The sequence below is a fragment of the Idiotropiscis lumnitzeri genome, chromosome 2 (assembly GCF_059441095.1).
Source record: "Idiotropiscis lumnitzeri isolate Australia: NSW breed Sydney's pygmy pipehorse chromosome 2, RoL_Ilum_1.0, whole genome shotgun sequence".
Lineage (NCBI taxonomy): Eukaryota > Metazoa > Chordata > Actinopteri > Syngnathiformes > Syngnathidae > Idiotropiscis > Idiotropiscis lumnitzeri.
The window spans coordinates 29,476,687-29,491,954 of NC_142392.1; the positions used below are offsets into that span (position 1 = coordinate 29,476,687).

At 39.5% G+C, this 15,268-nt stretch overlaps 2 protein-coding genes across 2 annotated transcripts; one reads left to right on the top strand and one right to left on the bottom strand.

Moving 5' to 3' along the window:
* Positions 1-5,587: 5,587 nt before the first annotated feature.
* Positions 5,588-6,890, top strand: LOC148342260 (uncharacterized). Its single transcript, XM_088288108.1, has 2 exons — positions 5,588-5,892; positions 5,962-6,890. Exons 1-2 carry the CDS (start codon positions 5,781-5,783, stop codon positions 6,888-6,890), a joined length of 1,041 nt encoding a protein of 346 aa, XP_088144234.1. The 5' UTR covers positions 5,588-5,780.
* A 2,978-nt stretch (positions 6,891-9,868) lies between these two features.
* Positions 9,869-13,874, bottom strand: LOC148342261 (uncharacterized). Its single transcript, XM_088288109.1, has 2 exons — positions 13,862-13,874; positions 9,869-11,220 (listed from the first exon to the last, which is right to left on the bottom strand). Exons 1-2 carry the CDS (start codon positions 13,872-13,874, stop codon positions 9,869-9,871), a joined length of 1,365 nt encoding a protein of 454 aa, XP_088144235.1.
* Between the last annotated feature and the right edge of the window lie 1,394 nt (positions 13,875-15,268).

Here is a 15,268-nt window from a genome sequence, read left to right on the forward strand (position 1 = left end):
CATCCGGCGGGGAAGCATATGTTGTCCTCCGTTCCAGTCGACTGGGCAGCTCTGAGACCAGGGTCTCCATCCTCCCGTGGGTGTTACGTCCTGTTCCTGCTCTGGTTTGCCCGGTGAAGCCGCCTCCACCCCTTCAAACCACCAATTGGTCCTTTGCATTGAACACTGAGTTCTGATGATTTGGTTTGTCAGGATACATTCACCCAATTTCGAGGGTCAGAAGTGCATCTTGCATTAGGATTATGTATTTGTGATGTCTACCGGTGCTGCCCCGCATGTGTGCCTTGCCCCAGAGCAGAGGAAACGGTAAGAATTGTCTATGTTTGCTGAGCCACAAATCACATTAACTATCGGTGCGCATCATCATACTAAAGATTTCGGCCCATTGGTGAAGACGGTTGGCGGAGTTAATTTCAGATGTAGAATACTCCATGTCACTAGCAGGGTGTGGTGTTTCAGCACCCAATCCGAATTCCTCTGTTATGAAACATTTTCCGAATTTCTCGACAGTATGGTAGACAGTGAATGGGTCACTCTGAAGCGAAATCTCTGTTTGCGTCTCTGCCAGCGGAGTTGTGGACCCGGGGTCTGACTGATGTTGTGCTCTGCTCCACAGCTTGTCCAATTTGTTTTTGCTATATCTGAGCCTCCCCCATTTGACAGAGTTAATGCCGGTACAACCTGGCGGACTGCTCCTCGCAAGTGACATAGACAATCTTGGCTTGTCTCGTTTTTGACAAAAACTCTGACATATCTTGTTCAAGCAATTCCTTATGGAATGAGTCAACCTGACTCTAAAAACTGTGCACACTGCGGCATAAAGATCAATGGCGGTTGATGAATTTTAGTGGATAAAGCACAAAGGATGAAGTTTTTTTGAATAAATCAAGTACGTATTGGTCTTATTTATGAAATTTTTACTGGCTCTGTCAATGAACCTCCGGTGGCCCTGCACTGTTTTGTGCACGTGTGCATCGTTTCACCTCATCCAAACATTTAAAATACATTGAATGCATCCATCCAGGGTTGCACGGATCTCATCAGTGATCAAGCGCATGCTGCAAGTAATGCATCTGCATCTTTGGCTTACTATGGGCTTAAAAAGGGAGAACGTCACAACCCCCTTTTCTACCTACAAGTACAGGAATATTTAGTTCCTGGTAATAAAGTTCCTCTAGCCCAGGTGGTTTGCATCTCCCCCACAACTCATAGTTCCTGGTAATTTATCCAAATGACAATCATGACGTATCAGTGGGAGGTCTTGTTACTTTGTTACTCATTACTGACACCCTATGGCTGTTATACATCATTGCGGTTACAAAATAATTCAGTGAACTCATAATATTTTGGTGTATCTTAGTCGAATTTGAATATGTATTGGATAACTTTAATATATACAGTCATTATTCAAATATGTCAACATGAAAGTCAGAGTGAAAGTGTTTTTGCTTAATGCTTATGTGTAAGAACTTTTACTCTTCAAACGTAATCTTGTTTTAAAATTTATTTAGAAACAGAAATTTTATAAAAATAAAAAGGGTAATGTCAGAACGTACTAGCAGGATAAATGTCATTTTGGGTAAAAAAACAAACGTTACTCATGCAATAAATAGCGACTCTGATTCCAGGGCCCCTTTAATTCTTTTAGGGATCCAGATTTCATGGAAGCAAAAAGTACCCACGATGAAACTATCTATAAATGCAAAAAGAAATACTTGAAAACGTATTTCGCTTGAAGGATTCCTATTTTATCAATGACATTAGGTTGCGATGGCCCCCAGTGGCCCCCCATTAATAAGTTAGGGTCCCACAACAGGTGTTCCATCAGACGCACACAATAGCCTGTGTGTGCTGACTTCAGCTCGCTTCCAGAAACGTCTGGGACGATGTCAGGAATGAAATAGGGCATCAGCCGCAACGTGCTTCCTTTTTAAATGCTCGTTTATCACAGCTGTGCTGCTAAAGGGAGGTTTACATCGTAGGACGTAATTTATTGAAATGCCCCCATGGTTTGGTCCAAGTCGGGGTCGCACGCATTGTTCCGTGTGCGGCAGGCACCAGTCAAGGTAGTACGGTAGAAACAATATAAGACAAAGTCGACGCACAAGGTTTGACTTGACCAAACCAAATTTGTCTTTTTGTGTCCGACAGACGTCAGTGAAAACGATGTCCGTTCTGTGAAAGAGGAGCCAGACTTGACTCACATCAAAAAGGAGGAGGAAGAGGAGGAGATCAACAAGTCACCACTGAACGTTGTCCATATAAAGACTGAAAATGAAAACAAGGATGAGAGTGAGGACAACAGAGGGGCGGAGCCTCCAAGCAGCAGCTCAAGTCATCACGTGACAACAGAAGGTGATGAAGACCACTGGGGGCCATCACAAGCACATAATGAGGACACATTAGACGCTCATGACGATGGTGATACTAATGATGATGATAATGGGCAAGCTAAAGGTGAAAGGGTATGTCACACTGACTCATTCACTTCAAAGCTGTCTTTAAAACCGCACACGAGAACACACAGTGGAGAAAAAACATTTTCTTGCTCGGTTTGTGGCAAAAGCTTCTCTCGAAAGTTTCATTTAACAATCCACACAAGAACACATAGTGGAGAAACATCTTTTTCCTGCTCAGTTTGTGGAAAATGCTTCTGTCGAAAGGCAAATTTAGTAAGGCACACAAGAACGCACAGTGGAGAAAAACCTTTTTCCTGCTCAGTTTGTGGAAAATGCTTCTCTCGAAAGGCAAATTTAACACAACATACAAGAACACACAGTGGAGAAAAACCTTTTTCCTGCTCAGTTTGTGGCAAGAGTTTCTATCGAAAGGCAAATTTAACACAACATACAAGAACACACAGTGGAGAAAAACCTTTTTCCTGCTCAGTTTGTGGCAAGAGTTTCTCTCGAAGGTCTCAATTAATAATTCACTCAAGAACACACAGTGGTGAAAAATCTTTTTCCTGCTCTGTTTGTGGAAAATGCTTCTCTCAAAAGGCAGGTTTAACATATCACTCAAGAAAGCACAGTGGAGAAAAACCTTTTTCATGCTCGGTTTGTGGCAAAAGTTTCTCTGACAAGTCTATTTTAACAAGGCACACAAGAACACACAGTGGTGAAAAACCTTTTTCTTGCTCGGTTTGTGGCAAAAGCTTCCTGCATAAGTCGCATTTAACAATCCACAAAAGATCACACACTGGAGAAAAACCTTTTTCCTGCTCAGTTTGTGGAAAATGCTTCTCAAAAAAGACATATTTAACAGAACACACAAGAACACACAGTGGTGAAAAACCTTTTTCCTGCTCAGTTTGTGCCAAGAGTTTCTCTCAAAAGGGGCATTTACGACGCCACACAAGAACACACAGTGGAGAAAAAACTTTTTCCTGCTCAGTTTGTGCCAAGAGGTTCTCTCGAAAGTCGTATTTACAAAGCCACACAAGAACCCACAGTGGAGACAAGCCATTCAGTTGCAGCGTTCGTTCTAAAAAAAATTGTCACTAAAAAGGGAGCTGAGAGACACGATTGTGCTGGCGAGAATTGCAGCGATCCTTGAAGATTAAAAAAAGAATAAAAAAAATGAAAGACCCGACTCTTTGTGGTAAGATGTAAATGTGATTTTCAATAAAATATGATGAAATTGAATTTTGCAAAGCTCTTTTATTGAGATCAGTGCCAGAAGAACCACTGTCTGAGTGGTGATGATTTTTTTGTGTGTTTACTTCAAACATGTAAATAAAATTGATTGCTTTTGCCTGGTACAACATTTTTTAACATTATGCTTTTCAGTTGTCTTTTTAATGGTACTTAATGGAAAAGGTGTGAGAAGAAAGAGTGCTTATGAAATCGGTGCCTTCCACAATCATCAATAAAATCACTTGTTCCACTTGCTCAACTCGCCTTCATTACGCTGTGAAAAGGTGAAAAACAGAACTCGAAGTTGAACTATAAAAAGAACCAGAAAGAGAAACACGAATAGTCTCGGTTTCTCTTTCTAGGTTGAGCTCTATCAAGTGTTTGGGGTTTGTTGCTAAGCAGAATCTCACTTCAGAAAAACTATAATTCTGTCAAATATGCAAAATACTTTTTATATTATATTTGTTATACTTTGGATTGCTTATATAATGCAATCGGGAAATATTGAAATGTAAAATTAGCAACGACATACAGACTTAATGCAATTAATAAGAAATATAGAAACATTTTATAAATATTAGAGATAATAGAATTACGCTTTCTTAATTATTCATGACGTCATAACCACGCCTACAGAATTACGCTTTTGTCGAAGATGTCCCCGCCTACAGAATTACACTTCTATCAAAATCAATGTGTTCCCCACGGGCATGGGCGTGTGTGTGGGGGTGTGTGTGTGTGTGTGTGTGTGTGCGTGGGCCAAGCCCCCCTCCCCTGATTGCCCTCAGTAGTAAAAACAATGTGTCCCCTACGTGCGTGTGGGCCAAGCCCCCCCCTCCACTCCCCCTGTATGCTTCTTATGTTAAAAACAATGTGTTCCCTGCGTGCGTGCGTCCCCAACCCAAACTGTACTTATGTCATTCATATTTTAATATCTGAAGTATATAAAGCATCCAATGAAATGTTCTATTTAAATAAATATAACCAAATGAAATAATTGAAATAACATGGGTTGAAAAGAGCAGGCGTTGTTTTTACCTTTGAATAAGATGTTTATTCGGTGGATATTTGCCCTTTTTGCAAACATGTCTGGACATATTCCCAGCGAAATAAGTTTAAACATGGTATTGTGCATGCTTGGGGGGTTGTCCGGGCAAGACGCCGCGTCTTGCATAGACACCCTCCAAGCCTGCAGCAGCCTCAAGGTGTTTCAAAAGATAGTGAGTGGCAGGCAACTGTCGACATCCGGTCGTCAGACCCCTTGCCTTTTTTGTAAAATCTGCCTAGTCATGTTTGCATGTCTGGACATGTATTTGTTGGCTACATTTGGACAGTCAAACGCCGTCATTTATCCCGCTACGGACGAGAAAAATGAAGGGTGATGTCTCCACCGCTCCCGCCCCTCGCACCCTCCTATTTCCCTGTACGTCACATCCTTCCAACTTCCGGCAGCCCCCATGTTTGTAGTCCTTTTTTGTAGTCCATACGCTGAGCAAAATAGCAACCAGCCTGGTTAAGAAATAGAATACATCTAGGTTAAGAATATTGCACACAGCTAGGCAACCCCCATGTTTGTAGTTTATACAGGTAAGCAAAGAAATATTAGATATTAGAATATTATATATTATTATAGATATATATTATAGTATAAATATATATATATATATATAATAAATAGCATGCTGCTAAGAAACAGCGTAGAGCTAAGAAATAGTATGTAGTTAGGTTAAGAAACAATATACATTAAGGTTAAGAAAATAGAATACAGCTAAGAAACAACATGCGTTTAGGTTAAGAAATAGCAGCTAAGCTAAGATATCATTAAGGTTGTTTTACCAATTATTTTACCTTTCAAGGAGGAACAGCATCTTGTCTGTAGACATCCCCAAGTCATCTTTGCAACAAGCTTTGACATGTTTTCACGTATTTCTTATCTATAGTTGGACAGACAGACGACCACCAAGTTGTGGTCGTGTTTGTAAGCATAAACAACACCGCCCGCCCCCCAGAATCACGCTTCTGTCAAAAATAAGCACATCCCCTACTATCATATCCCGACCCCAGTCTCAATACAGCCAAAGCCCAAGTCACGCTCTGCACAGACAAACCAATTTTTCCGGCTGAAGAGCCAGACCTACTCTAAAAATGAAGACGCTCAGAACAAGACGTCGCATGGTCATGGACGTCACACCGAGAAGGGTGACAACCATCGTTGCACCTGATCAGGTTTCTAACAACATTGCAGAAATCTCTTCAGGTAAACGATGCAATTAATCTTTAACTATATAGCTATATAATATTTAATCATGGTATCTTTGTATTACAGATAGCGGTGTGGATGAACCTACATGCGACCATGACATGACTATGGTTGAAAACGTTGTTGGTGTAGAAACCCTGACAACTGCAAACATGGAACAGGTTGACGCCTGTACAAATGTAGACCAGGATGGAACCCCTACAAAAACAGACGAGGACCAGGCAGGACCATCATACTCTTTATGGGTGGGCGGTACGGGAATCTTACCAACCCCTGTTGTAGCCTCGTACAACACTGGCGAGCCATCATATTCAGGGTGGAGCCGTCCCGTTTCACCGACGCCGCCGTCGACACCTCCGATGACCCCCACCTCGTCGGCAGAATCTTCACAAAACGAGAAGGTACAACAGCCCAGTTGGTCCCACCAGGCTGAATCTCCACAAATCAAGGAGGTACGAGTACCTAGTTGGTCCGAACAAGAGTTCTCAAACCGTTCGCTTGAGCCCGCTAAGGTTCAGACCGTCAACGACCCTGACCCCGGACCTGCACCTATTTCCAAGGATGATGTACAACATATGTCATGGGTTGATCCTCCTAAGGGATGGGTTGATATGGATGTCGTAATAGTTGTTAAGGCGGCTATTATTTACATGGTCAGACGCTTTGTGATAAAGTATCACAAAAAACGGGGTTGTTTGCATAGCTATAAATACTTAGGGCATAATTATTATCTAAGACAGCAATATGAGCGCATCATGCCAATCCTTTGCGATAAAAAGTTTTTACCCTGTATTCACTACTTGTTGGATTTGTGTTCTGTAAAAACGGATAAAGAAACAGTCAAGCGAGTTGCAGAGATCTTAATGGTGGAGTTAGCACTAGTAAAGAATTTACCGGACCGCCTTACATTGGATGAGAACCTATGTCTTATGATATACCGTGATCAACTTGATGTTTTCGAAGAATATTTGATAGAAAATAATAACTTTGATTAAAAATGGGTAATGTGTTGAGAAAATTATCGCTTTTTGGCTATAGAAGCCAAGGGTGGGCAGATATAATAAATAGAACAATTACATATAACCCCGATGATAAAGACCCTTTGATTGAAATTTTTTTATTGTTTATGCAAAAAGTGCGTGCCATGTCTTTGACAATTTTTCAGGAGCCGTGGGAATCGTTTGTGCAACATGTCATATTTTTGAGTCGCTCGGGTTCGATCGACACGTTTCAAAATATTTTGGAAAATTGGGAAAATGAGATAAGTGTAGGACATGTACTTACCATACTCACGCTGTTTACCGATGTGATAAGATACCGTCTCCGTCATCAACAACCTGTGGATCTCGCGCACGAATTGAAGATGTTTGAAGATCTGTTAGAATCAAATGTTAATCCATCTGTTTTAACCCTGACCTATAGACTTTTTACGACTTAGAGAATCCTTATCATGTGTAACCATACTGAACCTTGTCATATTTTTGATTTTTCTTTCAATAAAAAATGGATGTTTTAAAAAAAGAGGCTTTTGCGTCTGTGTGTTTAGACAAATAACAATGTGACGTTTGTCACTAAATCATAAACCGTCATGAGCGTTAAACGTTGGTTGAAAAAATTGTACTACGATCCCATTCAACCAGCCAGTTTTGGAGGTGCAGATCGCCTTCATTTAGCTGCGAGGGAGAAAATGGGTCAAAAAGTGACGCGTCATAAAGTCAAGGATTTTTTTATCATCGCAAGATGTATACACCTACGAAAATAGGAGCACAGAAAGGTTTAAAGGGAAGTCTCTGCTTTGAAGCTTGCCCCACAGAGTAATAAAATTGCACTTGGTAACAAATAAATTACCGCAAAAGTCGGCCAGCCAGGATGAAATAGTTAAAGACAGAGAGTTTCCAGAGTTAACAAGTATCATTAAGCGTTCACTGTATCGCGTACCATCGCTATTTAGAATTTATTGTCATTGTGCCCGCAGGTGGTCAAATGTAAAGACGGCTGCCGCCAGCACAAACGGCCCCAAAACCTGAAAATAATATTGAAGAGAGATAGAAAAAGAAATCTGCCAATATGGAAATGCACTGGTGCCGGACTACGAGTCCATCATAAAACAGAAGCATTGTTCGGTAAATAAATTAAGGTTGAATGATTTAGAAAAATAACATAAATTATGCTGCTTTATATTTTGATGTAAAATCTTAAGAGCTCCTTTCAGAGCGCATTCTCGCATTTAGTACGAGGGATTGTGTACATTATTTAAGAAATGAGACATTAAGTGATAAAGACTGCGTAAACATCATTTAAGAAATAATAAAAGCCTTGTTCTTCTGAACTGTCAGTAAAACACCGGACTTAATAGCTCTCGGGTGGTGCTTTATGTTTAGTGGAAAACACCAAAATTTGTTTAATACCATTTATGCTTGCATACTCTTACGCTGATATATTGTGTTTTCAGTAAGTCGATGTCAGATACACAGAATGGAATGGTGTTTATCTACTTCTTTGAAAAGGTAAATATTTTACGAATCCGATAAGAAATGTAGCAATTTTTGTAATGTTAGCAAAGTCGAGTAAGTTTTGTGCATTCCCATCACGCTAATCTTTGGGATTTCCCTCCAAAAGTCCCCCAGAGGGGGAGCAGATGCGTCTCCCCTTTGATACGACCAGTCTACTCGTGACCACCTTAAATTACTCTCATACCCTGGAAGGTCACTGACCTGGCGAGAGAATTGCCCCCACCATAAACAATGCTCAGGCCTATTTTCTCTCAGGGCAGTATCTGGTTACATCGGAACTTCAGAACCAAGACTGGTCACTTCTGTGAGCTCCAGTCCCTTCATAGTTTCAAAAAGAGAATTACTTCCCAGATCTATATTAGGCCATTTAAAAATACATGACTTTTTTTTATTTCAATGTATATTTAAGATTGCTTATATAATACTACATTATTTTTTCAATTATTTTAATATGCAAAATTATATCAATATTAATTTAAACCTTTTTATTTCACACTTGAATATTTCTTAACATATTTGTTCATTTGAATATGTATGCAATTTAAATTATTCCATCCATCCAGCCATTTTCTGCCGCTCATCCAGGGTCGGGTTATTGAATTAATTTTTTAGTATTTTTTATAATTCAATATTTATTTCAAGATCAGGACTCTTCTCAATGAGTTCAATATTTATAAAATGTTTCTATATTTGTTATTAATTGAATTAAGTCTGTATGTGGTTTCCAATTTTAATATTTCCCTATTTCATTATATAACTAATCCAATGTATAAAAAATATAATATAGCATGAAAAAAAATATTTGGTATATTTGACAAATGATTTAAGTTTTTCCGAAGTGAGATTCTGCTTAGCAACAAGCCCCAAACGCTTGATAGAGCTCGACCTAGAAAGTGTATTTAGCCAGTCAGAAATTTATTCAGAAAGGGAAATATTAAATGTATGTGAGGGGATATTTGAAGAGTTTGAGTTTTGTTCAATGGACCATACATATACGAGCCAGCCAAACACAGCGAGAAAACCAGCGCTGACTCCAGTCGCCATCAAGTTGCCCACTCCTGACATACCAAAACCTTTGAGAGAAACTGAGACTATTCGCGTTTCTCTTTCTTGTTCTTTTTATCGTTCAACTTCTACATCTGTTTTTCACCTTTTCACGCAGCATAATGAAAGCCAGTTGAGCAAGTGGAACAAGTGATTTTATTGATGATTGTGGAAGATACCGATTTCATAAGCACCGTTTCTTCTCACACCTTTTCCATTAAATTCGATTAAAAAGACAACTGAAAAGCATAACGTAAACAAATGTTATTCCAGGCAAAGGCAATTAATTTTATTTACATGTTTGATGTAAACACAAAAAAAATCATCACTCAGACACAATGGTTATTCTGGCGCTGATCCCATTGGCTTAATGTCAATAAAAGAGCTTTGCAAAATTACATTTTTCAAAATCACATTTACATCTTACCACAAAGAGTCAGTTCCTTCATTTTTTTTTGTCCTTTTTTTAAGCTCCAAGGATTGCTGCAATTCTCGCCAGCACAATTGTGTCTCTCAGCACCCGTTTTAGAAAAGAATTTTTTAGCACAAACGCTGCAACTGAATGGCTTGTCTCCACTGTGTGTTCTTGTGTGACTTGTTAAATATGATTTGAGAGAAAAGCTTTTACCATAAACCAAACAGGAAAATGGTTTTTCTCCAGTGTGTGTTCTTGTGTGATTTATTAAATCAGACTTTCGAGAGCAACTCTTGCCACAAACTGAGCAGGAAAAAGGGTTTTCTCCACTGTGTTTTCGTGTGTGTTCTGTTAAACTTGCCTTTCGAGAGAAGCATTTTCCACAAACTGAGCATGAAAAAGGGTTTTCTCCAGTGTGTAATCGTGTATGTGTTTTTAAATTCCACTTAAAAGAAAAGCTTTTGCCACAAACTGAGCAAGAAAAAGGGTTTTCTCCAGTGTGTGTTCTTGAGTGAATTATTAAATGAGAGCTTCGAGAGAAACTCTTGCCACAAACTGAGCAGGAAAAAGGTTTTTCTCCACTGTGTGTTCTTGCGTGGCTTGTTAAATGTGTCTTTTGAGAGAAGCTTTTTCCACAAACTGAGCATGAAAAAGGTTTTTCTCCAGTGTGTGTTCTTGTGTGATTTGTTAAAAATGACTTTACATTAAAGCTTTTGCCACAAACTGAGCAGGAAAAAGGTTTTTCTCCACTGTGCTTTCTTGCGTGGCTTGTTAAATGCGACTTTTGAGAGAAGCTTTTTCCACAAACTGAGCATGAAAAAGGTTTTTCTCCAGTGTGTGTTCTTGTGTGATATGTTAAACTCGAATTATGAGAGAAGCATTTTCCACAAACTGAGCAGGAAAAAGATTTTTCAACACTGTGTCTTCTTGCGTGGATTTTTAATTGAAACTTTTGAGAGAAACTCTTGCCACAAACTGAGCAAGAAAAAGTTTTTTCTCCAGTGTGTGTTCTTGTGTGGCTCGTTAAATTTGCCTTATGAGAGAATCCTTTGCCACAAACTGAGCAAGAAAACGTTTTTTCTCCACTGTGCGTTCCTGTGTGCCTTACTAAATGAGACTTCCGAGAGAAGCTTTTGCCACAAACCGAGCAGGAAAAAGGTTTTTCACCACTGTGTGTTTTTCTGTGCCCTTTTAAAGACAGCTTTGAAGTGAATGAGTCAGTGTGGCATGCCCTTTCACCTTTGGCTTGCCCATCATAATCATAATCATCATTAGTATCATCATCATTGTCATGAGCGTCTGATAATGTGTCCTCATTATGTGCTTGTGATGGCCCCCAGTGGTCTTCGTCACCTTCCGTTGTCACGAGATGACTTGAACTGCTGCTTGTAGGCTCCGCCCCTCTGTTGTCCTCACTCACATCCTTTTTTTCATCTTCAGTCTTTATCGGGAGAACGTTCACTGATGACTTGTTGATCTCCTCCTCCTCCTTTTTGATGTGAGTCAAGTCTGGCTCTTCTTTCACAGAACGGAGATCGTTTTCACAGACGTCTGCAGGACACAAAAAGACAAACACAAATTTGGTTTGGTCAAGTCAAAGCTCAGGCGGCGACTTTGTCTTATATTGTTTCTACCGTGCTACCTTGACTTGTGCCTGCCGCATACGGAGCAATGCGTGCGACCCCAACTTGGACCGGACCATGGGGGCATTTCACAAAATTACGTCCTACGATGTAAACCTCCCTTTCCTCGCAGCACAACAGTGATAAAAGAGCATTTCAAAAGGAAGCACGTTGCGGCTGATGCCCGATTTCATTCTGGACAAAGTCACAGACGTTTCTGGAAGCGAGCTGAAGTTAGCACACACAGGCTATTGTGTGCGTCTGATGGAACACCTGTTGTGGGACCCTAACATATTGATGCAGACCACTGGGGGCCATCGCAACATAATGTCATTGATAAAATAGGAATCCTTCAAGCGAAATATGTTTTCAAGTATTTCATTTTGCATTTAGAGATAGTTTCATCGTGGGTACTTTTTGCTTCCATTATAATCTGGATCCCTAAAAGAATTAAAGGGGCCCTGGAATCAGAGTCGCTATTTATTGTATGATTTACGTTAGGTTTTTTTTTACCCAAAATGATATTTATCCTGCGAGTAAGTTCCGACATTACCCTTTTTATTTTTATAAAATTTCTGTTTGAAATAAATTTTAAAACAAAATTACGTTTGAAGAGACAAAATCCCTTCACATAAGCATTAAGCAACAACACTTTCACTCTGACTTTCATGTTGACATATTTGAATAATGACTGTATATTTTAAAGTTATCCAATATGTATTCAAATTAGACTAAGATACACCATAATATTTTAAGAGTTCACTGAATTATTTTGTACCTGCAATGATGCATAACAGCCAAGGGGTGTCAGTAATGAGTAACAAAGTAACACCTCCCACTGATACATCATCATTGTCATTTGGATAAATTACCAGGAACTATGAGTTGTGGGGGAGATGCAAACCACCTGGGCCACAGGAACTTTATTATCAGCAACTAAATGTTCCTGGACTTGTTGGTAGAAAAGGGGGTTGTGACGTTCTCCCTTTTTAAGCCCATAGTAAGCCAAAGATGCAGATGCATTCCTTGCAGCATGCGCTTGTTCACTGATGAGATCCGTGCAACCTTGGATGGATGCATTAATGTATTTGAAATGTTTGGATGGGGTGAAACTATGCACATGTGCACAAAACAATGCAGAGCCACCGGAGGTTCATTGACCGAGGCAGTACAAAGTTAATAAATAAATAAGACCAATACGTACTTGATTTAAAAAAAAAAAACGTAATATTTTGTGTTGTATCCACTAAATTTGATCAACCGCCATTGATGTTTCGCCGCAGTGTGCACATTTTTTAGAGTCAGGCAGAATTCCTTCCGTAAGGAATTGCTTGAACAAAATATAAATACCAGAAAATGTAAAATGTTAAATAATCAGTTCAAATTTTATTAGAAAAAAAAAACATGGAGTTCACCCCCCCCCTTTATTGGTTATTCTTTGGCATTTATTTTCTGCACTGATTTTATTTGGCATAAAAAAATGTTCAGCAAACCGACAAGTAAAAGGCAATATTTAAAAATAAAGCGGAAATAACCTTGGACGCATTTCCCCAAACAACTTAATGTTGTGATGCATATTTTTAACGATAGAAAGTCGTTCTTTACAAAGCAAATGAGAGTAAAACGTGTACGAACCTGCTTTGAGTGGCACAACACGAGGCTGGTTGCAAACTTCGTCCAGCAGTTGATGATGTTGCTCGTTCTCTTCTTTTATTCCACAAAGTTCCTCTTTGTACTTGGGTGTCGTTCTTTCACACATTTTCAAATGATAATTCCAAAAAATCCGCACTTGATCTCTGCTTGGCGATGAGTCATGTGCCTCTTTTCGTTAGCGGATAGCTAGCTAACAAGCTAAGCTAACTACGCCGAAAAGCATCAACGCGCGAAGATGAGGTTTTCGGGACATAAAGACTTAATGAATTATGTCGTAGTCCTTTAGAGTAGCACTGGACATCCTTTGAGAAAATTACAGTCAGTTCCACACTAAATCAGAAGAATTTAGCGGTGGGTGTTTTTGTTCCGGTGTGGAGGGTCGGTGGATGTGGTCGAGGTCCTTCGGAAGCTGCGCGCTTGCTTATGACGTCATGCTTTAAGCGCGTATTTTTCAAATATATTTCTTTGCCTCTGTGTTTGGTTTTACCCCAGGCTGTTCTATTTTAATATATATTTTATATAATATTATTATTCGGATGTGAATTTCTTTTAACAAAATAACTAAATTAACGCCACATTGGCGAGTCATCTCTCGCGTCACTTCCGCCTATGCCCCGAAAAGCCGCTGCTGCAACAGCAGTGGGACGTTTACATTTCTCCTACCGAACTTGCAATCGATCAATCGGGCTGCAAGATAGTATGAATATGTCTGCATATACTAGCAGTGCGCATGACCGAGATCAGAGCGCGGTCGTGACAGTCCGTAACGGAGCAATGCACCGCCAATGAGTTGTCGGAGTGAGGTGTTCAAATAGTCCAGTAATTAGGGGAGCAGATGGGCATCAGGTGTGTGAGGGTAACGGGGAACAGGTGCGTGGCTGGTGGGGAACGAGTGCTGGAGGGAACGCCCCACTCAGCTGACTAAATAAACAGAATGAGCACATGGCAGGAAGGTGAAGAAAATAATAACAAAAACACTGACATGACCAACACGGGTTATGACAGCAGTATTTTTTATCATTGCAGCACTTTATTAATTTTCCCTCTGTACCATAGGCAGACATTCGGAGTGTTTCCTTACACTTGTAAATGTTGTGGGATGTAAGTGTGTATATACACATGGGGATTTGTGTATTTACGTATATACTGTTTATATTCGCATAGGTTTGCTTTTTCTGAATGTCTGCTGCTAATGTTATACATTAACGGCCACATTGCACCACCACCTCGGTGTGATCTATATCTTTGCTGCTGTAACACTGCAAATTTCCCCATTGTGGGACTATTGAAGGACATCTTTATCGTTATCTTTAAAAACCTTGTGTTGGTGCTTGCAAAATAATTTTCCATAAGATTAAGATTGAACAAAATGGTGAAACAAAAATTTAAAAAGTAAATACTGTAACTATTAAACATTGAATACGAAATTATTCCTAAAACAGATCAATGAATCTTGAAATTAATAGTGAATTATTGTAGTTTAATAAATACTGAAACGAATAATGAAATATTACAGTACTTTAAATAAATACCGAAATCATTTTCAAACACAATAACAGTTAAGTAATAAAAGAGTGACATATTTTAATTTAAAATTCGCAATCACATCACAACCTGGTGAAAAACCCTGTAAAAAGGCAAATATGTTGACATAAAGTATCACTTTATCATGTCAACTGTTAATAATAGGGAAATACATTTGGAATACTATCCAACCAACAACATGGTGTCAGATGTATAAACAAAACCAGCAACAAAAGTAAAATTCAATACATCTCTCAAGTTCATATTTGGGAACTAAAATGTTTGTTCATGTGCATACGGTTCAAATCTTACGTTTTTTCTCTGTTTCGAAGAAGATAACAATGATTTGCATCGTAAATGGCGACATCTGTCGGTGAGTTGGTGACAGTGCTCCACAAAGCCAGCAGCCAATCATGTCACAGCGGGGTGTGTCCTGTTTTTCCGCCTTCGTGACGAACAGGAAATCCTTTCAGTGCGACTTTGAAAAACGATGCCATCTTTCTTTCATCTGGTCGAACAAAGAGAAGCACACGAGTTATCGCCAAGCAGAGATCAAGTGTGGATTTTTTGAGATTGGCGTTTGAAAATGAGTGCAGGAATGA

Excerpts from the sequence above, each read along its gene's own strand:
- LOC148342260 (XM_088288108.1), top strand. The coding sequence starts at position 5,781 with ATGAAGACGCTCAGAACAAGACGTCGCATGGTCATGGACGTCACACCG. Across the intron at positions 5,893-5,961 it reads CATTGCAGAAATCTCTTCAG|ATAGCGGTGTGGATGAACCT; the intron begins GTAAACGATGCA and ends TTTGTATTACAG.